Raw genomic sequence first — 24,976 nt, forward strand, 5'->3', positions numbered from 1 at the left:
ACTTAGGCTGTTTTGTTATGTGTTTCAATGTCTTTTGTCTTTTCTGTTCTTCACTTCCTAAGTTACTGCTTTCTTTTATGTGTAATTTACTTTGGGGGGGTTAGTATACCAAATTGAATGACTCATTTACTTTTTTATGTTTTTCAGTTTTCATAGTGGTTACCCTGGGGATTACAACTAACGTCCTAACTTTATCAGTTTGGTTTGAATCAGTACCATCTAGCTTCCACAGCATACAGAGATTCTGCTCCTATACAGCTCTTCCACCCCATATGTGTTATTTTTGTCACAAATTACATCTTTAAACATCATTCCTATTAACATAGATTTATAGTTATTATTTTATGCATTGGAATTTTAAATCATACAGAAAACAAAAAGAGGAGTTAGAAACCACAAATACAATAATACTGGCTTTTGTATTTACCTCTGTAGTTGCTTTTACTGACGTTTTTCATACTCTCTAAAAGTCCTTTCATTTCAGCCTAAAGGACTCTCTTTGACATTACTTAAAGGGCAGGTTTCCTAATGACAAACTACTCAGCCTTCGTTTATCTGAGAATGTCTTAATTTGCTTTAGTTTTTGAAGAATAGTTTTGCCAGATGTATTCTTGATTGACAGCTTTTTCTTTCATCACTTTAAATCCATCATCCCACTGCCTCTGGCCTCTATTGTTTCTGATAAAGAATAGGTTGTTAATCTTACTGTGGATCCTTTGTAGATGACAAGTTGCTACTGTCATGCTGCTTTCAAGATCCTCTCCTTTCTTGTCTTTGTTTATTGACAGTTTGAGTATAATGTGTCTCAGTGTGGATCACTGAGTATATCCTACTTGGAATTCATTGAGCTTCTTAGATGTATGTCTTCATGTATTTCATAAAACTTGGAAAGTTTTTGGCCCTTGTACCTGCATATAGTCTTTCTGCCTTTTTCTTGCTTTCCTCTCCCTCTGGCACTCCCACATTAATATGCTGGTAATCTTGATAGTGTCCCAAAAGTCCCTTTGCCTCTGTTCATTTTTCTTTTTTTTCTTTCTTTCCGCTCATCAGATTGGATATTTTTTTCTTCATGTTTGCTAATTCTTTCTTCTGCCTACTCAAAATCTGCTCTTGAATCCCTCTAGTGAATTTTTTTTTATTCACGCCGTTGTACTTTTCAGTTCCAAAATTTCTATTTGGTTTCTTTTAATATTTTTTATTTCTTTATTGATACTATCATTTTTATTGAAACATGATTCTCTTTGATCATAATTAAGACAGTTGATTTAAAGTCTTTGTATAGTAAGTCCAATGTCTGAGCCTCCTCACGGACAGTTTTTATCAATTTTTTTTTCCTGTAAATGAGACACACTTTCCCATTTCTTTGCATGCCTCATAATTTTTTTGTTGAAATCTGGACACTTTGAATATTATAATGTGGTAACTCTGGAAGTCGTATTTTCCTTCCTCCCCACTCTGTTACTGCTTATTATAAGCTACAGTTACCTATATATTTAATGAATTTCCAAAAATTTTTGCAAAGACTGTATCCCTTGTTGTATGTGGTCACTGAAGTATTCATTCCATTTTCTCAGCAGTCAGCTGGGATTTTATGACAGAGTTTTCCTTAAATGCCTTAATTAAGCAGGCCTTTTCTTTGTTAAGCATTCTCTTTCTTTTTTGTGTGATTTTTTTTTATTGAGTTATAGTCAGTTTACAATGTGTCAACTTCTGGTGTACAGCACAATTTTCAGTCATATATGAATATACATATATTCATTTTCATATTCTTTTTCACCATGAGCTACTACAAGATCTTGAATATATTTCCCTGTTCTATACAGTATAAACCTGTTTATTTATTCTATATATATCTCTCAGTATCTACAAATCTCGACCTCCCAGTCTATCCCTTCCTACCTCACAAACATTCTCTTTCTTGTTGTAAGTTTTTGATTGAATTCCAGAGTCCCCAAAATGTAGATTCTTACAGGTTTTGACAACTAAATGGTTGCTTCAGAGGAAGGACAGATTCTCGGAGCCCGCATCTCCATCATTTTGGGAGGGGGCAGCACTCTTTCCACCCTTATATTTTTAATATGTATATTTTAACTTATATTTTCTTTAAATGTCTAGAATTAATTATTATCTACATCTTATTTCATCTTGAATAAGACTTGAAACTTAGAATGGAATTGCTTTTGTATGTTGCTCTGTGCATATTATCTCAATCCTAAGAACTTTGCAACTCAGGTAGCATCTATTATTTTAATTTTATGAGTGAAAGTAGTGAGACTTACAGAAGTTTTCCTAGGCTACAAAGCTAGTGTGTTAGTCCATGATTTGAAAGTAATTGTCTGATCCTAAGACTCATGGTCTTTCTATAATACCACACTTCTTCTTTCCTTTAGGTGGAAAAACCTTTCAAACCCAACCAAATAACATTGACAGCCGTTGGGCTAGTAGGGATGGGACCTTTCTCAAACAACTCTGTTATCAGTAGTTATTTCTTTCTAGGGACAATTAATGACCCTTCTTTTAAAATTTTTTTAGTTTTTCAAAAAAATTATTCATTTACTTTTGTTAATGGAGGTACTTGGGATTGAACCCAGGACCTAATGCATGCTAAGCACGCACTCTGAGTTATACTCTCCCACCCCTCAACCCTTTTTTTAAAAAAAAATCTTTAATGAATCAGGAAGCAGAGGTTTTCCTTCTTCTCTCAAGGAGGAAGGCCTGAAAAATGGACCCATTTTCCTACAAAGAGGCCCTTCTGGAAGGACATGGGAGACTGGATTTCTCTGATGAATTCTAGAGAAATTTGTAGAATTCTAGAGAAATTTGAAGCTGGTCATTAAAGAGGAATGGGAGTGGTCATTAGGAAATTTTCACCCTCACTTTACTTTTCTTTTAGGTTTAGCAGCAGCAGAGTTTTACCTCATCAGTAGGACCTTTCTAGATCATCTCCCCATTAAATCCTGTAGATACTGCATATGGTTTGTGAGGAGAGTATGATAAAAATTGGATGTTTGTGTGTATTTATATAGGATAAGATACTTGTTTATGTGTGTTCTGTCTTTCACATCATTCAGTTTCAGTAATCTTGTTCCTAATTGAGCCTAAGTTGTCTTTTTTCCCCCTTTGTGTGAATGTGTGTACCATGTCTTTTTCCATGAATTCAGCAAATACTTACTGAGCACCTACTGTGCATTATGTTCTGCTCCCCTAGTTTAAAGTCCACTAATACATATCCCAGCCCTCTCAGTAAATTGAGGGCGACAAATTTACTAATCATCTCTTAAATACTGTATAACAACTCCAGTAGAGGTGTGCACAGGGTACTATGGATAGTTGAGGAAGCATCTGAATGAGATTAAAAGAAGAGGGAAGACTTCTTGAGGAAGTGAACCTAAAGCTGAATTTTGTAGGGTCGTTAACTCATTAAGTTACTCACCAAATAGATGTTGGGTGAGTGAAATCAGAGTTAGGTGATTCTAGGAGAAGGACATTTGCAGCAAAGGTGCAAAAGTGGAAAGACATAAGTTTGTGGCATATTCAGGGATTCCTGAGGTTGAGTATGGATGAAGTGAAGGGTCCACTTGTAGAGGGGTGGGAAGAACAGCTCAGGGTTGGTATCATTGTGTCGTCACCCTTATGGATGAGATCTCAGTTTACCCTGCTTTTCCCTCTCACTGCAGTTTACCCTTCCCTGGAGTCTGACGACGATGACCCTGCTTTGAAATCTCGACCCAAGAAAAAGAAGAATTCAGATGATGCTCCATGGAGTCCTAAAGGTGATCCAGTATTCTGCCCTTAAACTGTGGGGAAGGTTGGGGGAAAAATAGACTGGAGTAGGTAGGATATTTAATATAGGAAGACATGATTCAGTCACTCATTTGTTTATTCAGCAAACGTTTGTTGAGTGCCTGCTTTGTGCCAGGTACCATGTTAGGTGCTGGAGCAAAAATGATCAGTAAGACAGAGTTCATGCATTCAGATCACCAAAACCAGAGGTAATGGAGCATGTTGCTTTTGATATTACATGACTTAAGATGAAAAGAGGAAGATCTTGAACAGAGTTCAGCAAGCAGCCTAAGGCTCCTGAGAACATTCTGCTACCATCATCCCTGGCCCTTTAATAATAATATTGTTGTCAAAGGAGAGAAATTCTGCTGACTGTTGAGCTCTGCAAAGCCCAAGACTCCTTAGATTGTCACCTGTACTGGCTGAGAAGCCATCTCTGAGGAAGGAAGAAAGCATGCTTGTTGAGTTGAATATGGAATTTAGAGGGTAATAAAAGAATTTTATTCATTTCACTGGCTAGGTGATTTTTACGTTGGCAGGTGTGTCAGTTAGCTTTTGCTGCTTATCAAACTACCCAAAACTTAGTGGCTTAGAACAACAGTTGATCATTTCTCATGATTCTGTAGGTTGGCTGAGCTGTTGTTCTATTCTGGACCAAGTTGGCTGGGGCTGGATGGCCTATAAAGATTTCCCTCAGGTGTCTGGGACCTAGTTTGGGGTGGCTGGGGCCTCCCTCCATGTGGCCTTTCATCCACCAAGAAGCCGGTCTAAGCTTTTTCACAAAGTAGCAGGAGGGTGTCCAGCAGCAAGAGAGGGCAAGCCTCAATGAGCAAGCACTTTTCACGCATCTGCTTGTGTCATGTTTTCTGTTGTCCCATTGGCCAAAGCAAGTTACATGGCCAAGCCTCGATTCTAGGAGTGGAGAAATAGATTCTATCTCTTGAGAGTGGGAACTGCAAAATCCTTCTATGCACACAAGGACATGTGAGGAAACTGAGAGCAATTACTGCAACAGTTTGCCACAGAGGGTGCTGGCATCGTGGTACCCTCATGGTTCCCCAGGAAGTAAAGGGCCTGCTGTCCCTACCCAGTCTTATTTGGCCTTTCTGGTATTTGCTTGGGGTTGGGGGAGTGGGGTGGCAGGGCAATCCTGGAAAGTGTTCTCTTAGTGAGTCAATCAGCAAATTTCTCTTTTACCTTTCTTCAGGCCTATTTTCTGATTTTATTTTCTCCTATCCTTTCTGGCTGATTAACATAGTAGAAAATTTGGAAAATAGAGGAAAGTATAAAGAAGAAATCATCCATGTTTCTGCCACCCAGAAGCAACCACTGTTAACATTTTGACATACTTACTTCTAGTCCTTTTTCTTATGCATTTTTCTTTTTATGGTTGAAATCGGTCATTTACACTACTTTAAAATTTGTTTGCCTTTTAATCAAAATAATGTATATATTTGGTAGCAAATCAAATTGTACAGAGAAGTTTAGGATGAAATGCAGCGGTCTTCTGCCTCTGCTTTCCCTACTTCCAATCCCATGCCTGAGAGGCAACCTTATAGTTTCCATTTTTCTGGTAGTTACCTCGAAAATTCAAGACAATAGGGTTTATACCATCATTGATTTATTAACTTATCCTCTGTTTCTCTTTCCATCAGCTTTTGTCAATCTCTTGATTACCCACTTTCTACGATATGGACATTAGTGCTGCTAGTCTTTCTTCCTTCCTCCAGCCTTCTATAAGTTATACTTTTTCATTTACATTGTCAAGGTTGTTAACACTGTCTTGTGATTAATACTCTGTTGATTAGAGGTTGACTGTAAAAGTTGAAAACCAATAAATATATCTGGCCTTTTGATATCATATCATAAGCATGTCCCTATGCCATTGTTTATACATAATATTTTAATGGCTACAAAATAGTCTATTCCATGGACATACCCAATTTACCTAACTCCTCTAATGTGGGTCATTTAACCTATTGCCAAGTTTTTACAATTAGTGATAACATTTAGAGTGAACATTTTTATATGTAAGTATTTGTATCTTCGTTTATATACTTGGGATAGATTCCAGTGAAACTCTAGAAGGGTAAAGTATATAAGGATATCCAGTGGAAAGTCTCCCTCCCACGTCAGTTCCACAGCTTTCCAATTTTCCACCTGGAGTCAACCACTGTTACCAGTTTCATGTATATCCTTTTAGATGTAGTTTATGCATATACAAGTAAATACATGTGTATATTTTCTTTTCACTTCTTTCTTAATTCAGTTGGGAACCATACTTTATATACTGTTATGTGCTTTACTTTTCTCACTTAACAATTACATGTTAGAGATTATTTACACTCCCACAAGCAATGCATGAGAGTGCCTGATTCCCTACACTCTTGCCAATAGTTTGTTAATATGAATGTTTTAAAAGCTCATGAATATGTGTTGCCAAATTGTTTTCCAGAAAGGTTTTACTAGTTTACACTCCCACCAACCATGTGTGAGAGTACTCGTTTATGAATCCTCACAGGCATTGAGCATATAGTTAGGAATAGTATTTGCCTATGAGTAATAGGAACCTCTCAGGCATCCTTAGTGAGTGATTATCCCCTCAGGGTCACAAGATGGTTGCTTTGCCTCCAGCAGAAGGGTCTGAATTGCAGTCAGGAGGAAGAGGAAGAGCAAAGAAAAAGCAACAGGCCTACCGAGCACTGCCCCTGCCCCCAAGGAATTTTAAGATCTACTTTTTAAAAAATATCTCTTTGACTAAAATTATGTCACATGGCCAAGATTATCTGCCAGAAGGTCCAGGAAATATACTTTTTAGTTAGAAACATTGTTCCACAAAGATATGATTTTTTTGTTAGTAGGCAAGAAAGGGAGAATGATACTGGGTTGAAACAAGTAGTCTCTATCTAATAGATAGTCTGTTTTTTTGATCTTTGGTAATTCACAAGCAAACATATCTCAGTGATTTAATTTACATTTCTTTGATTAGACATTTCCTATATGTTTGTATTAGTATTAGAATTTCTTCTTTTATAAATTTTATTTCTGACCTTTGCCCATTTATCCATGTAGATCTTCAAGATTTTCAAATTGCCCTTTTATATAGTAAGAAAGAGTCAAATATATATGTATATTTTTTCCATCATTGTATCTGTAGCACCTTGCATAGTGCCTGACACATGGGAGATGTTTAGTAAGTATTTCACAAGTGAAAGAAATGATACGTGTGTATAAGTAGAACATTTAAGGGAATCAACTGAAAAACTGTTAAAACTAATATGAGAATTCAATAAATTGGATAATCACTGAATATAAACCACATATCCAAGAATCAAGAATTGCCATATGTCTGTATCAACCATAATACAGTGAAACTTACATGAAGAAAGTGTCAAAACATTACTGAGAAACAAAATAATGCCTGAATAAGTAGAAGTGTAGCATGTGCCTGATTACAAGGACTGATTTTTATCAAGGGTCATTTAATTAATGTATAATATGTTTAACACTATCCCAAATCAAAATCCTAATGGAATTTTGTGGGGAACTCATTCTAAAATTAATTTAAAGGAGTAAACAGATATGATTAAAGAATTTTAGAATGGAAAAAAGTAAATGAGAAGAAATTAGCTTTATAAGATTTAAATATACTGTACTGCTGTATCAATCAAATTAACATGGTTACAAGCACAAGAATAATCAGTAGATTTTTTTCCTTTAGGATAACACACTTGTTATGAAAAATTTCGAATATGCACAGTATTAGAGAGGTTAGTATCATGAACACACATATCACTCAGATTTAATAACTAACATTTTGCTCTATTTGCTTCATTCTTTTTTTTTTAAAGGCATCTTAAGGGAAATTTCAGACAGCATGACATCTCAGTTTCCTTGCTGATCTTCTAATTGTCCTATCCATTAGATAAAGTGGGGTATTGAAATCTCCAACTATTGTTGTTGAATTATCTGTTTTTCCTTTCAATTCAGTCAGTTTTTGCTTCATATATTTTGGGCCTCTGTTAGGTGCATATACATTTATAGTTGTCATATGTTCTTGATGGATTGGCCCTTTTATCATTATAAAGTGTTCTTTGTTTCTAATAGCAATTTTTGTCTTAAAGTCTGTTTTCTGATATTAGTGTAGTCTTGAATCTAAAGTGTGTATCTTGTAGGCAGCATATAGTAAGATTATGGTTTTTATCCTTTCTGCTAATCTCTGCCTTTTAATTGGAGAACTTAATTCATTTGTACTTAATCTAATAACTAACAAAGTGGGTTTACATTGTCCATTTTTGTATTTTCTCTGTGTCTTACTTCTTTTTTAATTTTTCACTTAGTGCCTTCTTTACTGCCTTCTTTTGTGTTTAGTAGCTATTTTCTAGTGTCTCATTTTAATTTTTTTTCTTTTCTATATGTATATATTTGAGTTATTTTCTTAGTGATGGTCCTAAGGATTAACAATATCTTGATTTATACCATTCTAATTTAGGTTAATATCAACTTAATTTCAATAGTATACAAAATCTTTGCTCCTATATAGTTCCATTTCTTTTAAACTTTATTACTGTCAAACTACATCTCTATAAATTGTGTGCCTATGAGCATAGAATTACGACTACTGCTTTATGCAGCTGTCTTTTTAATTAGATAGGAGATAAAATGAGATACAAAAAATATGTTTATACTTTCTTTTATATTTACCTATGTGGTTACCTTTACTAATGCTCTTTATTCATGTGGATTTGATTTACTGTATAGTATCCTTTTATTTTAACCTAAATAGGTCCCTTTAGCATTTTTCGTAGGGAAGGCCTACTAGCAATGAACTTTCTGTTTCTGTTTATTTAGGGATATCCTGATTTCTCCTTTTAAAAAAATATTTTGGGGAGTAATTAGGTTTATTTATTTATTTACTTATTTACAGAATATGGGGGATTGAACCCAGGACCTCATGCATGCTAAGCATGCACTCTACCAATTGAACTATACCTCCCCTTCTGATTTCTCCTTTTCTGAAGGGTAGTTCTGCTGGATTTAAAATTCTTGGTTGATGGTGGTTTTCTTTCAGCACTTTGAATATGTCATTCTACTTCCTTTATGCTCCATGGGTGTTTTTTTTTTTGTATGTATTTTTATTGAAGTATAATCAATTTACAATGTTGTGTCAATTTTCTCCATGGTTTGTGTTGATCAGTAAGCTGTCAATTTTATTACCCCTTTTATGTTATGAGTCACTTCTCTTTTGCTAATTTCAAGATATTTTTGTCTCTGGTTTTGGTTGTGATATGTAGTCTCTTTGAGTTTATTCAACATGAAGTTTGTTGAACTTCTTGGATATGTAGATTAATTTTTTTTAAATCAGATTTGGAAAAGTTTCAGCCATTATTTCTTCAAATAGTCTTCTGCCCTTTTCTCTCTCTCTGTTGGGACTCCCATATGCATATGTTAGTAAATTTGATCCCCTCCCACAGATCCCTTTGACCCTGCTCATTTTCCTCGTTCTTTCTTCTTTCTGCTCATTAGACTCGATAATCTCAATTGACCTACCTTCAAGGTCACTAATTCTTCCTCCTGCCTACTCAAATCTCCTGTTGAAACCCTCTAGTAAAATTTTTATTTCAGTTACTTTTCAACTCTGAAATATCTACTTGTCTATGAAATATCTTTTTATAATTCCTGTCTCTTTATTGGTATTCTTTATTTGGTGAAACATCATTCTTATACTTCAGTTATTTAAACGTGATCTCCTTTAGCTCTTTGAACATGGTTAAAATAGGTGGTATAAAGTCCTTGTCTAGTAGGTCCAACTTTGTTTAGGAAGTAAGGGAGAGTTTTTGTTCGTTATTTTTTCCCTGTGTATTACTATCCTTTCTTTTTCCTTTGCGTATCTTCTAATTTTTTGAATACTGAACATTTTAAATAATGTGGCAACTCTCAAAATCAGATGCTCCCTCACCCTACTCTCAAGGGTTTGTTTTGTTGTTACTTTTTGTTATTTGTTTGTTTACAGAATTAGTTCAGAAAAGTCACTAAAGTAGAAGTTTTTACTCAGCCTAGTGGTCAGCTAATTATTAGGCAGAAATTTCCTTAAATGCCTGGAACCAATAAATCTCACAGCACTTGACAAGGGGCTCTATGTGCATTTAGGGACAAGCTTTCAGCACTCAGGCAGGCAATTTACAACTGTCTTAGCCTTCACATCCTGCTTTGCAGAGCCTCAAGAGTCAGCCAGAGGTGAGTGCCTACAGTTTCTCAAGTCTTTCCTGATCATGCTCACAAGCCCCTATGCTTGCATATGATCTTCTGAATTCCCAGAAATATGTGGGAGCTTTTCTAATTCCCAGTGGATATCTCATTCCTCAGCTTTTCCTTTTCAGCTTTTGGGTTAGTCTATTTGCCACAACTGTTATCCATCACCTTAAGCAGCTATAACATTAGGCACTTACCTTTAAATATTTTTGATAAATAACCCCCCAGAGAGAAACTTAGCACTAGACTTTGAAAGAAAGCTCCAGCTCCTTTCTGCTCCCTATATTAGTGGGAATGTAGGCTGTTATCTTTCAAGACTACCACTGAGCTGGGGAGAAGTGGATGGAGTCTAGGGCAAGTTGAAATGCCACAGAGCTCACTGCTGTTACTGAGATTCAGCTTTTTCTTCAGTAAATGCTCTCCAGGTTGCTTTAAGCCTTTGGTTAATTTCCAGAGTTCTGAAAAAGTTCATTCTGACAATTTTTGCCAGTTTTTTCATTGTTTTAATTCAGAAGTGAATTTTTGGAGGTCCTTAACTTTGCCATTTTTGTTGATGTCATCCACTATGACATACTAAGTATTAGTTTAGTATGCATCTCTATAAAAATGACATTTTCTTCCATTACCATAGTACCATTATATGACATCTAAGTAAAGTAACATTTATTTCATAGTATCATTTAATACCAAATCCTTATTCAAATTTCTGCCAATTATACCAAAAATATCTTTTATTATTTGATTGTTTAAACCAGGATCTGTTCAAAGACTACACATTTCATTTGGTTATTAAAAGCTCATAACCTCATTCAGTATTTAAAATTTTTATTATGACAATTTTCAAGCATACATAAATATTCTCAATACTTAGATCCTACAGTTGTAATACTTTGCGATATTTGCTTCGTTATCACTGTCTATAGTTTTTGCCATGCCACTTCAAAGTAATGTTCAGCCATCATAACATAGTATCTTACCCCTTAATACTTAATACTTCTTATCCTAAGAATAAGAATACCCTCCTATGTAATGGCACTGCCTTTGTACAGTTAGTAATTCCCTAAGATCTTCTAATAACCCAGTCCGTATTCGATTTTCTCATCTGTCCCCACAAAATGTCTTTCATAGTTTTTCTCCCCCAAACCCAGATCTAATCAGGGAGGTTAATTTTTATTCAGATTAAAACAGCAACTTGCTCGTCTATTATACAGGTCAGGAATTTGTAAAGGACACAATGGAGAAACCTTATCTCTACTCCATGACGTCTGGGGCCTCAACTGGGAAAATTTGAAGGCTGGGGTCACTTGATGGCCAAGAGTTTGAATCATCTGAAATCTCATTAACTCACATGTCCTCCCTGGGCTGGGAGCTCTCAGAGACTAAAAGTACCAATCAGAGTGCCAACATGTGGCCTCTCCTTGTGACTAGCTTCTTCACTGCCTGGTGGCCTCAAGGCAATCAGACTTCTTACATGGCTGCTCACGGCTCTAAGTGTGAGTGTGTGAGTGTTCCAGGAAGCAGTTCAGAAATTAAAGTTGGCTCTTCTGACCTAGCCTCAGAAGTGTTACTTCCACCACATTCTACAGGCTACAGATGAGCCTGCTCAGATTCAACAGTCGGGAACATAGATCCCACCTATCAATAGGAAAAATGTCAGAGAATTTGAGGCCTTGTTTTAAAACATCCACACATAAAGAACTATAGAGAATAGTATAAAATACACCCAAGAATCCATGACCAAAAATAGTACATTAACATTTTTGCAAGATTTACTTCAGGTCTTTTTTTAATTGAAGTATAGTTGATTTACAATGTTGTGTTAGTTTCTAGTGTACAGCATAGTGATTCAGTTATACATGTATAAATATATATATTCTTTTTCATTATAGGTTATTACAAGATATTGAATATAGTTCCCTGTGCTATGCAGTAGGACCTTGTTGGTTATGTATTTTATATATACTAGTTTGTATCTTCTAATCCCAAACTCCTAATTTATCCCTCCCTACCCCCTTTCCCCTTTGGTAAGTATAAGTTTGTTTTCTATGTCTGTGAGTCTGTTTCTGTTTTGTAAATAAGTTCATTTATGTCATTTTTTTGTATTCCACATAAAAGTGATATTTGTCTTTGTCTGGTTTACTTAGTGTGATAATCTCTAGATCCATTCACATTGCTGAAAATGGCATTATTTCATTCTTTTTTATGGCTGGGTAGTATTCCATTATATATATATATATATATACACACACACACACACACACACACACACAGATGGGGGGCCACTTACACAACTTGATACTTTTTATTGTATATAATATTAACCACAACTTCTTTATCCAGTCATCTGTCAGTGGGCACTTAGGTTGCTTCCTTGTCTTGGCTGTTGTAAATAGTGCTGCTTTGAACATAGGGATGCATGTATTTTTTCAAATTAGAGTTTCCTCTGGATATATGCCCAGTAGTGGGATTGCTGGATCATATGGTAACTCTATTTTTAGTTTTTAAAGGAATCTCCATACTGTTTTCCATGGTGACTGCACCAGATTACATTCCCACCAACAGTGTAGGAGGGTTCCCTTTACCCCACACTGTCTTCAGCATTTATCATTTGTGGACTTTTTAATGATGGCCATTATGACTGGTATGAGGTGATAACCTCCTTGTAGGTTTGATTTGCATTTCCCTGATAATTAGCAATATTGAGTATCTTTTCATGTGCCTATTGGCCAGTTCATTTTTTAAACAAGTAAAATATCACCTTTTTAAAGAAAGGACTTTAGCCTCCTGAATTTTCTGTTCTAGAATCTACATACTGCTTATACAGAAACTCTCCTTTATAATAATAATAGCTAACCAACCAAGGAATCTTTAAATCCAAGTCAGTTACCTCCACTGCCTCTTTTTCTGTGACATTGACTTTTTCATTTACTTGAATGAATTCTCATACACCCACCACTGAAAATCAACAGTTGTCAAGATTTTTCCATATTTGATTGATCTATTACTTTCTTCTTTTTTTCAAAATTGTCTAAAGAAAATATCAGATAGTGTCTTTCCCTCCCCCACCCCACCATGTACTTCAGTATACAACTCTAAAAAATATGGACGCTTTCCCGCATAGCCACAATCCTGTTACCACACGTAACAATATTAATAATAATTTGATAATTCCTTGATATTATCTAATACTAAGTTCATAATCAAATTTCCTTAATCATCTAACCAAAAAAGATGTTTTTATAGTGTTTTTGTTTAAATCAGGATTGAAACAGGGTCCATACGGCATTTAGCTCTCATGTTTTTTGAGTTTCTTAATCTAGAGCAGTCCCGCGCTTTTTTGTTTTATCCTATTGATTTGTTATAAAGACTGGTATAATTGTCCTGTAGCACATCCTACCTTCTAGATTTGTTTGCTTGCTTCCTTGTGACATTGTGTTTTTAATGAAACCAGGCCAGTTATCTTGTAGGATGATTGTTTTCTAGTGGTGTTGTCATTTAACTTTTTTAAAAAAATATTTTTGTTTCCTAAAAACTGGAAGTAATACGAACTGCTTACTTGATGTTAGGTCTTTGGCAAAATTACTTCCCAGGTGATGCTGTAAATTTCCCACTGCATTGCATTAGAAGTCACATGAAGTTGGCTGCCTCACTGTTAGTGACAATAAGGTTAATACTTAGGTTAAGGGGGTGAACTCCTGATCTCGCTATTGTAAAAGCTAGTTTTTTTTTTTTTCCCTTGAGACTGTCAAGTAATCTGTGAGGTAATACTTTGGAGCTATGTGAATATCCAGTTCCCTAGAATCAGTTGTTTCATTAGGGCTTTTAAACCTGTGATTTTTCTAATTTTGTCATTCCTTCCACATTTATTGGCTGGCATTCTTCTGTAAAGAAGAGCATTCCCTCATCATGTGGGGCTGTTTGGTTATCCTGAAATACACTTCCTATGTAAAATGTGGGATGAGTAACTATTTTTTGATTCAAGGTTGTTAAAGCATTATAAAAAGGTTATACAGTAAGATCTTTAGGAACTTATAGCCTGGTTATTAGACAAAAATAACACACGTCAACATTAGAGAATGAGACAAGATGGTATGTGCTATGTATTAAGTGACTTGTCCATGTCATAGGTTCAGGGGAGGAAGAGGTCAGTGTGAACCCGAGACATCCTGGAGGTTTTACGCAGAAGGTTGATTTCAGCTTACTTTTGAGTAACAGGCAGGTTTTGAAAGGTAGACAAAAGGGAAGAGGGTACTCCAGGAAGTGTGGATGGTAAGGATGAAGGCACAGGGAGAGAGGATGAGCTGTATGTGTTCTGGAGGCATAATAAGGAAGCCATTCTGTCTGGAGAAGCTGAGAATATGGGAGTGGAAATAAGGTTGGGAAGGTAGGTAGGGTGCAGAACATAGACAACTTTACATGCCAAGTCAGGGGAATTAATTTCTAGCCTTTAATCAGTGTGTACTTGTTTACTTTGGGCATTTGTGAATTAGCTGTTTACCTAACAGGAAACAAAATCTGGCTTTGTAAAAAGCTAGAAGCAGGAAAACCAATGAGACCACCTTGGGGCTGCTCAGAGGTAGGGAGTATGGTTGGCAATCAGATAAATGTCTTTATCCTGTTCCCTCTGCAGCCCGTGTGACCCCAACTCTACCGAAGCAGGACCGTCCTGTACGTGAGGGGACCCGAGTAGCTTCCATTGAGACAGGTTTGGCAGCAGCAGCTGCAAAGCTGGCCCAACAGGTAGGTGCTGACAATCAGGCAATGGCCCTGCCACTGATCCCAGTTTGAAAACTCAAGACCTTCAGCCTGATAGGACCCCACTGTTGTCTCACTGGGAAGTGGGTAACCTTTGGTCTTTAATCCATGGCAGTATCCCAGCCCCCTTCTATATCCTACACATCCCAACTCAATGACAAGCTACTTCCACGGGTCACACAGTTGACATGATTTAGGATGAAAGAAAATAGGGTGCTAGAGAAAAGCCCTTGCTAATATCACTTACCTTTCTGGGTGTGTAAAAGCCTCTAGATGGGAAGTACCAGGGCTGTCCTTGGGTGAGAGCATTTGCCTTCAGATGAAACCCCAAGGAGGTGACTCAGTTGAGTACACTCAATTTCTCAGTCTCCCATCAGTATCAGAATGTGGTTTTTTGGGAGAGAGGCTTTTCTTATCCTCTATAACAAATACTTTTGCCTTGATCTTCACCCCCTGCTTCCTAAGAAAACTTCACCCACTAATTTTTGTCCTAGAATCAAGTTGACTTCTTAACATTTATAGTTTGCAAACTTCTTAAATGTGCTCAAAAATCCTGGGAGTAGTTGGAGGTGAATCTTCTGGTTCTTTCCTTATCAGCATCCTCTTAGATCCTTATGCCACATCCCATAGCTTAGAGCATTTATTGAGCATCTGCTTTCTGTTAGGTGCTTCCATGTACAATGTCTCATGTAATCTGCCCAATAGCCCTGTTCAGTAGGTGATATTTTCATCATTTTACAGGTGAAGAAAATGAGGCTCTCTTTAAGTGAGTAGTCCAGGATAATACAGCCAGTAAATGGAGGAGACAAGGTTCAAACTCATATCCTCTAACTTCAGATTTCCTGTTACTTGTTATTTAAATGAAATGAAATAGTTAAATGTTTATATAATTCAGTAATTATAGCCTATTTAAATAAAATTTAATAGAATGATGTTTTTAATATAATGTTCTATGAAATTCTAGAGTTGCTTAAAATGTCTTAGAGACTGTTGCTGGGAGCCAGCCAGACCAGGTGGCCGTTCTTTGTCCAGAACTTCTCTCTGTTATGTATATCCTAGTGCCATGCAAGATGTAATTTGAAAAAAACGGTGGAGGGAGGTTCCACTACTTTTAAATAAATTAATTAAAGGTGTGAAAAGTATTCTTAGTGCCTTCTGAGGAGCTCCCTTCTGGTTGGGTTGATCAGGTACAACCTCTAAGAAGAGGTTTTGAAATTGGGAAGGGTTTTTCAGGCTAAACTTTTGTAGGGGATAGGGAGGCCTTCCAGGAGAAGAGAACTCCTGGGTATAGCACACAGGCCCTCTTGATATGGTCTCTGGTCACCTCTCCTCCCTGACCTAAGCCAGCCCATCATGCATGCCCTTTATACCCACCAGCCATACTATTCCATTACAGTGCTTACAGTTCATTCAGTGTAGATTGTCTCATGCTTCTGTGCCTTTGCACAAGCTGTTCCCTCTGCCCACTGGGAATCATGCCCTCTCACATGCCTTTACCTAATACCCCTTCACACCATCCACCACCAATTTATTTCAGTGGCCTTCTGCACTTCCATAGCATTATCTCATGGTACTTATAACCATAAGTAACTTTTCTGTGTCCCTTATTAAACTGTAAGGAAGGGCATCAAGGGTGGGGACATACCTAATTTAACTTAGTATCCCTACTATGCTAACCATGTGTTTAGTCATTGTTGGTTGAGTGAATGAATAAATGGATGAGCAGATTTTTCTGAATTGGAGGCTTCATGTTGGGGAATGGAATAAGATAAACAGAGGTGAAAAAAATGGATTCTGGGGCCAGCCTGCCTGAGTTCAAATCCTTGCCCTCTCACTTGAGCAAGTTACTTAATTTTCTCTGCCTCAGATTCCTTGTAGACTCTGTCCAAGGATTAGATAAGGTAATACATATAAAAGCCCTGAAAACAGCACTTGCCACAGAGTAAGTACAATAGACATATTAGCTTTCATCATTATCATTATGAATTGGCTAGGTATAAGTGGCCAGACTCTTTGGAAAAACCACAAATGTCAGGCCAGGAAGTTTGAACTTGAGTGGGGACTTGCTAATGGCCTTTTGAGCAAGGGGATTGATGAGGTGTATGTGGCCCTGTCATAAGACAGTCTGGTCTTCTATGGGGTAATCTGGATAAATTATGTGAAAAGTAGATGAGCAACAAAGGTAGAAAAATTTAGGCTACGTGATCTTAGTATGAAGAGAGAATTTCTGGATTCAGGTGAGAGAAATGAGGGGCAGAAATGCAGTTCCTGGTATGGATAGAAAAACACTGTGGCTGAGAAAAGAGACTCTGAAGCCAGATGGCTTGGGTCTGAATCCCTGCTTGGCCAGTTACTGGTCCTTGTAACCTTAGGAAAGTGACAACCTCTCTGTACCAGTTTCTTCTAAAAATGGCATTATAATTCTTTCTTTTCATGCTTCTTATGAGTATTAAATGAGTGAAATTATAGAACAGTGCCTGGCATGTATTGCTAATATTATTATTCTTGTCCCTCAGAAATTCCTATGATAGCCACAGCCTGTCGGATCTTCCGAAGGCAGGAATAGGCCCGTGTTGCCAAGAGAAGGCAAAGAAATGTAATCACTGAGTTGGTCTGTGTGGCTGTGTAGCATTTCAGAAGGTGAAGTCGTTTACATGCTCTCAGCACCACCTTTCCAGGTTCTCAGGGCTCCAGATGCCCACTATACAGGTACCCAGTACACAGTGGGTAGATCTATAGAGCAGTGGATGGATGAAATCCAAGATACCTGGAGAAGTGATGCAACTCCTTATTCATCCCTCCCATCCAAAACTGAAGTTTAAGATCCAGTGACCTGGAAGATTGTCAAGTCTTCTATTAAAAGAAAAAGATCAGCAAGAGGAAGAGATGAAGATAGAATATAGTTTACCACTTGTTGAGTACCTACTGTGTGCTGCGCTTTTACGTCATCATTTTATTTAATCTTTACAACAACCCTGAAAAACAGCTATTATTTTGCCCACTTTACAGATGAGGCAGTTGAGTTTCAGAAAGGTTAGTAACTTGACTAAGGTCATCCAACTTAGGGAGCACAAGACTAGATTTGAACCCAAGTTTGTCTCATTCCCAAGGTACTACTCTTTCACTCTCAGATGTCCCATTTTAAGAAGTGTGCAAGGTGGGTGTTCAGCTAGACATGGTTGAATCTTGAACCTAACAGCTCTTCAGCTGTGAGGCTTTGGGCTCAAGTTACTTAATATCCCTGTACCTCAGGTTTCTCATCTATAAACAGGGATTTTCCTTCTCAGGACTTTTCTGAGGATGAAATGAGGTGAGATACATAAAGTGCCTCAGCTGCTGCCATAAATTTAGCTATTATTGTTAGAAGTGTCCATGGTCCACCTCATAAGTGGCAATGCTTATTGCCCAAGCCCAAGACCAAAACTCAAGTCTCTGAACTCATTTACCCTTTTGTTGCCACTGTACTGATTAGTGACAGTGATGACTTAAGGATGGGCAACACCAAAGAGATGACCTCAGGTATTGGAAGGCCTGTGTGTTGTGTGTACATACATCCAGGCTGGGCTTGGGGTGGGGGCGGGTTGCAGAACCACATTGACCACTATCTAGTTGCCTTTCTAGAAAATTTTCTTCTCTTTTTTCCACTCCTAAATTCTCCCCTCCCACTTGACTTGTGTTTCAGGAGCTACAGAAGGCCCAAAAGAAGAAATATATTAAGAAGAAGCCTTTGCTGAAGGAGGTAGAACAGCCTCGCCCTCAAGAGCCCAATCTCAGCGTGGCAGCACCAGCCACAACTCTGGCCACTACACCCCAGCTTCTGACCTCCTCCTCGCCCCTGCCTCCTCCCGAGCCTAAACAAGAGGCCCTCTCAGGAAGTCTTGCTGACCACGAGTATACTGCTCGTCCCAATGCCTTTGGCATGGCCCAGGCAAACCGCAGCACCACACCCATGGCCCCTGGTGTCTTCTTGACCCAGCGACGCCCTTCAGTTGGCTCCCAGAGTAATCAGGCAGGACAAGGTATGACTCCCATATGGTTGTAGAACTGAGAAGGGTCTTAGGGCCAGTAGCTTCAAACTCTAAGCACCCTGGTAAATGAGAACACCTGGGAGGGACACTGATGGGCATCCTAAGATGCTTGGACTTGATCTCATAGGCTGTGAAGGTACATTGACTAGTGTTAAGCAGAGGCAAACGCAGATGTGGGTTTAGAAAGATCCTCCGGTAGGCCAGAGTAGAGGGTGGGCTGAAGGTGGGAAGTCTAGGAAGGAGGTGTATATACAAGTCCAGGCTGCAGTGAAGAGGGTCTGGGGCTCTAAAGGAGGGGAAACATGGATCAAATATGGAGGAGGCCACATGGGACATGGGAGGTGATTTGGTGTGGGAAAGAGGAGGAAGGGGAAGGGATTTCAAGCCCTCCTTTTCCTCACTTTGGCTCTGGAAGCCCAGACCCTAGAGTACACAGCTCAAGGGTGAGGAGATTGGTGTGGTATTGGAGTGATGAGGGTTGGGGTTTCTAATGAAACAAGGCCCTGAGAGTGACAATTTTCAGGACACTGAGCTATAATCGCTAAACCAAGCACTTGTTTAATTTGGCGGGTAGGATAAGAGGATAGGGAGGCACAGTCACCTCCTTTCAAAATTCAGGAAGAAAAATGATTGGGACCAAAGGAATCAGTGCAGAAAAGGAACCAGACAGACTAACTAAGGAGTCTGTAGCTGCTGCGGGAGGTCATAGGAGGAAGAGCCAAAGCATGTGGTGTTGGATGGAAGAAGTTAAGGAGGGCTTCTTGACCCAAGATAGCCCTGGAGCCAGGCGTAAGGGTGGGGAGACTCTGTGGGCAGAGGAGGGGAGTGGCCAAGGACAGTGGATGCTGGAGCTGCTGCTGGCACTCTTGCCATAGCCTTTGCTTACCTCTCCCTTCCCCCACAGGAAAGCGTCCCAAAAAGGGCCTGGCTACAGCAAAGCAGAGACTCGGCCGGATCCTGAAAATCCACAGAAATGGCAAACTGCTTCTGTGAACCCCTTTGTTCCCTGCCCCTCACCCCATCACCCCCATTGCCTTCTCTGTTGTCAACTCTCGGGGCACTCCTGGATCCCACCTGCCCCGGACAAGGTGCTGAGGCGCATTGTCCTGCTTTCTTGGAACTGACCAAAGGCATGGACTCCCCCACAAGCCCCTTCACCAACTCCATCAGTTCCCTTCCCCACTTCCACTGGAGCGTTCTGCCTTCCTTTTCTGTATCTCTGAGTAGCAGGTAAATGAAAGAGGCTTCTAGCTGACTAGAACTCTCTTTTCTGCTGCTCCAATCCATTTCCCTTTCTCCAGCCTTGTCTGCCCTTTACTCTCGCCCCAACTTAGAGCTGGAAGGCAGGATGAGGAGAGCCTGGGCCCCTCAGTATTTCCCTGGTCATGAAGTGGGAGGCCCAGTACTCAACACTTTCTGTGGCTCCAGCCCTGTCTCCAGAAGCTTGCCCACCTCTGCCCATTCTCCTTCCTCCCCTCAACCCAGTGGATGTGTCCCACTCCAGACTTGTACCTGAGAAAAGGCTGTGGCCTCTGCCCCTTCATGCCAAATGCTTCATGGAAATAAAAGAGGAGGGCTCGGAGTCTCCTCACTGCCCCACTGTGGGCCATTTCCAGAGGTGGCATAGAAGGGCCATGGGCTGACTTCACTAATCCCTGGGAAGAAAGATTCCTGTCACTTCTCAAGGTGGGGAGAGGACCGACGTCCAAGCCTTTGACCATGACTTTGTAGCCCATTGGAGGAAGCTACTTTTGGGTGGCTACAGATGAAGCTACTTGTCCCAGGGTGTGCCCCAGGGATTTGCCTGGATTTTGAGGTCCTGCAGAACATTATCCACATAGCTGTGGCTGGGTCCCAGGAGGTAAAAACCATCTCACAAAAGCCTGAAAGCACCTGCCACCGAAGCAGTTAACCCTCGCTCTACGGCCTGCTCCCTTCACCTGTACCACAGAGCACAGCCTGGACCTTCTGGAGAGGATGTGGCAGGACAACTTACCCCTGGGTTCTCCAACAGGAGTCTCCCTGCTTCTCTCCCCATCTTGATGTGTTGGTCTGAAAAAGACCTCAGAACTCAAATCTTCACTCCTCGGCCTCTGCACTCCCAGACGTCAGGTGGACACTCAAGCAGAGTGCAGCCCAGCTACTCGGGAGCTTGAGCCTAGGAGCAGAGATGCCCATCTGTAAAGGAGCAGATCATCTGATCCTCCCTCCCCCTCTTCCCTTTGTGAATGTTTCTATTGTCCAGACAGTGCCCACCCTTCTCCCTCCATCTCCCTCCACCTTCTCTGTCTTGCCTCCCTGGCAACTTGGACTGGATGGAGAATGTCTCCCTCTCTCCATTTTGGCACTGCCCAAGTGGAGTGCATCCTTGTCCTCCACCCCCGACTTTAACCTCACCCCAGTTTTCCCAGTGCTTCTGGGGAACTTAACAGCTACCATGCAGGCCACAGGGAATACGTGAGGCTTCCCTAGTCATCTTTGTGTCTCCAGTTTGTCTTTCTTTTCTCCACAGCCCCACATATACTCTCCTGCCTTGGAATCAGGGGTCCCTTAGCCCCATTTGCTTTTTCTATCTTGGGGACCCCAGGGGCCAAGCAGTCCTCCATCTAGTCACACCAAAGGCAAAAAGCCTGGCTACCTCCCCCCTAGCACGTGAGGTCCCCACTCCCCTCCCCTCTGTTTCTGCCCAGCTTTGCTTTTCTTGGGGATTTCAAGGCAGCAGAGGGTAGTGAGGGGAGGGAAGGGGGGCAGCTTGTGTCCCTGTGTAGGCAACTGCCTGACTAGGCCCTGACTGCTGTAACCAAGACCAGGACCCCAGCCCTTCTGCCCATTAACACCCCCTTCCCTTGATCTTTCAAAGGCAGCTAATTGCTAGCAAATCCCCCTGGTTCCAGGCCTCTTTCCCCTCTGTTTCTTTGTTAGAAGTTTCTGTGAAGCTGAAACCCAACCTCCATTTGACTGGGTTTCCGTTTAGTTTAGTTGGGCTCTCAGAGCCTGCTGTTTGTTGTTTTGTGTTTTAAATGAAAAGCAAGTTTACCCTCAGATTTATGCTTTTCCAAAGAGGCTAGTGTGCTTTTTTTTTTTTTTTTTTTTTTTTTGATGTTTCAGGTTCTAAGTGAAGTGAGTTGGGGAGGGGTTGGGAGTGGTCATAACCAAGGTTTAGAACATGGTAAGAGAGTTACCTCTGGTCTCCAATCCCCAGCACAGAGCTGGAGGTTGGATAGGGGGCAGGGAGAGAGGATTTCTATTCACCTTTAATATATTTTTACAAAAAAAGCAATTTAAAAACAAGCCCACCGCTTCTGTACATGTCTAAATATATTTTTAGAAGTGGGTAGGATTGTGAATTTCTGATGCAGGGCCTTTTTATAAACAGGTTAGAATAGCATCATACAGACTTCTCTGTTGTTTTTTTCCCCTGTTTTTTTCTTATGTTGTGTTACTAATGTAATTTATATTTTTTTTTAGATCCTCCCTTTCCTATAGAGATAAAAGTGATTTATCTTGGCAATTACTTTGCTTGGCATTTTTTTTTTTGGTAGTGGGAGTGGTGGGGTGTTGGGGTCCAGGAGTGCTGCCTTCTCTTTACATTCTCTCTGTCTCTCCCAGGAACTCAGCACTTCCTGGTGCCCAACCTTACTCCTGAGGTGGGAAGGGGACAGGATCGCTGCCCTCATAAGAAACTCAGTTCACACACCAGAAACATAAGCAAAAGTACAGTGAGCAGAAAAGAAAGGGTGCAACAATTCAAAGGAGCCTGACAAGTTTGTTGGGAAGCTTCCATGGGCTGTTTAACTGAATACACCTATATCCTCTTTCTGCAAATGGAGCATTTGTGGGTTTTTCTTTTTCCTTCCCTCTCTCTCTCTGACATGCTCCTCCAAGCTGAACTTGATTACTGTGCTTAGGGCCAGTGCAAGAGATATAATTATTAGAGCTAGCATATCATGGTCATTTCCTTATATCAGACACTGCTCTTAATGTTCTGTGTAAATTGATTCATTTCACTGTCACCAATATCCTCATCCTACTGATGAGCAAACAGGCAAAGAAATCTTCCAGCCTCACACATCGTAGATTGTGGAGCCAACCTGTTCCACAGTCTCTGTTCTTACCTTATCACGTCATTCTAGCACCTCTCACTGATATTAAGTGCCTTTTCTGTGCCAGGCATTGGGCTTGGGTTTTTACATAGGATATATCATTTAATTCTCACTGAGATAGTTATTAGCCCTATTTTACAGTGAAGGAGACTGAAGCTTGCCACTGGCCTTCCACAGCAGCATCTGCCTGACTCCAAAATTCATGTTCGTTCTTCTCATCATGGCAGAAAATCTCTAGCAGCTCAATGACCCAAACAGATGTTATTAAGCACTTGTGTGTGAGATGTAGCATTGACGGCTGTGTCCTGAGGAGCGCCCCTGGGGTGAAGATGGAAGCCTCAGTTCCAAGTTCACCACCGTCTGGACTCTGTGGCTGACTGAGGGCAGGCTGCTTACCATCTGAGGGTTACTATAAAAGGAATTTGAACACAATCAGGATTACTTCATCCTGGAGATTTTGCTTTGGTGGACCTAGAGTGAGGCTGGCTGGGCTTGGCACCTCCTGGCTAAATGACCTCCTCCAGCTCTCCCAATCTGAATCTTGGTATTAGGCAGGATTTGGATAGAGAAGGTTCTTGTCTGGGGCATGGGGAACTGTATCTTGTGGTAGAAAGGCAACAGGACAGAGGGAGGGATTTTAGAGCCCTTGTGGAAATGGTGGGCTGGGCTCTCTGTCACCAACTCCCACTTCACCCTTTTCAGTAAGGGGCCAAAGCACTGTCATCAGCCTCAGGTTAGAGGATAAGCTAGAGTCTTGGTCACTTTACTCCTCATCTAGGCAGGAGGTACCAGCAGATGAGAGACTTCTGTCCAAAAAATGGAAGGAGAACAAGAGCACCCAACTTCAGTCTTCCCCCTTTCCAATATGGAGTAGAAAAGTGCACAGGACTTGTCACGAAGTGTGTGCCTTCTCAGTGACTAATTTGGGAGATGTTGCTTGTCTTGATATCAGATGTTTCTAAATTTGCCAGATGGAATTGTTTCAACTACAAAGCCCTCTAATGCGTGGATGCTGATGCTGTTGATTCCCAAACTGAATCTTTTATCGCTGACCTGTCCTGAGTACACATCACACACACTTCTGCTTTCCTATGTTGTATTCCCGGTCTCAAGTACACAGGCTCTCCTCCCTTTTCATCAGGATCCTGTTCACATCAAGTTGACTAAAATGGCACTTGCTCTCCAGTAAGCTGAGTGGAAGAGAAGAGCACCATATGGCACGATGTGATGACAGAGATGAGCACAGGATGCTGGTCAGGGGATCTGTCCCGGGGAAACAGGGAGTTCAGGCAAGGCTTCCGGTCAGGGGTGATGTTTGAGTTGAAGGATGAAAAGTAATTAACCAGTCAGGTAGAGAACAGTGGGAAGAGTATTCCAAGCCAAGGCAATAGCATGAATAAAAACAGAAGTGGAGGGGAAAAAAACCATGTGCATATAGAAGAAATGCAATTTAGTATAACTGTAGCTGTTACTTTCACCTGGGGGAACATATACAGAGTCCAAGAGGGAATGTGTAGTTTGAGAAGGCATATGATGAAAATTGATTAGTTTTTAGGCACAATATTTATTTTAAAATCTCAGATAATGGAGGATATATAATTTTGATGTTTGTCAGAAGACTTAACTGTATCCTATGAATGACAGAAAATGGCATAATCCAACCTGCTTCCTAAAAAGATCCCCTCGCCAGTCATAGGAGTGGATTAGGAGCAAGAGAGATGAAGACAGGGAGATGAGTGAGGAAGTTACTCAAGGAGGGGTGGGGAGGGCACCATCTCATCTTCTAATGCCCCATCAAATGCCAACTTCCCTAAGGAAGCCTTCACCCAACTCTCTAGTCAATTTGGACTATTTTCTGGACTTATGCATCTCATAAAGGGTAGATATCCCAAGTCATTTTCAGGAGGTAGAGCCATGGAGGCAGCCACTCATACAACTGGAGAGACAGAAGTTGCACCCCTCTATCCCTATTTTCAGCTTTTTAACTCTCAAAGAAGCTCAACTTTAAAGGCCCTCTCCTTTCCCATAGGACCCCAATGTCATGCCAGCACTCGC

At 40.1% G+C, this 24,976-nt stretch overlaps 1 protein-coding gene across 5 annotated transcripts in view; it reads left to right on the top strand.

Moving 5' to 3' along the window:
- Positions 1-22,332, top strand: part of PHF8 (PHD finger protein 8) — an 85,316-nt gene extending 62,984 nt beyond the window's left edge. For all 5 annotated transcript variants that reach the window (XM_010970760.3, XM_010970786.3, XM_074359284.1 and 2 more), the window contains 4 exons: positions 3,678-3,773; positions 14,666-14,775; positions 18,473-18,809; positions 19,723-22,332. In XM_010970760.3, coding sequence (XP_010969062.1) covers positions 3,678-3,773; positions 14,666-14,775; positions 18,473-18,809; positions 19,723-19,811 — 632 coding nt within the window. In that variant the 3' untranslated portion in view covers positions 19,812-22,332. The remainder of the gene's footprint in view (positions 1-3,677; positions 3,774-14,665; positions 14,776-18,472; positions 18,810-19,722) is intronic.
- Positions 22,333-24,976: the final 2,644 nt, after the last annotated feature.

Source organism: Camelus bactrianus, chromosome X (genome assembly GCF_048773025.1).
Source record: "Camelus bactrianus isolate YW-2024 breed Bactrian camel chromosome X, ASM4877302v1, whole genome shotgun sequence".
In the NCBI taxonomy this organism is placed as follows: Eukaryota; Metazoa; Chordata; class Mammalia; order Artiodactyla; family Camelidae; genus Camelus; species Camelus bactrianus.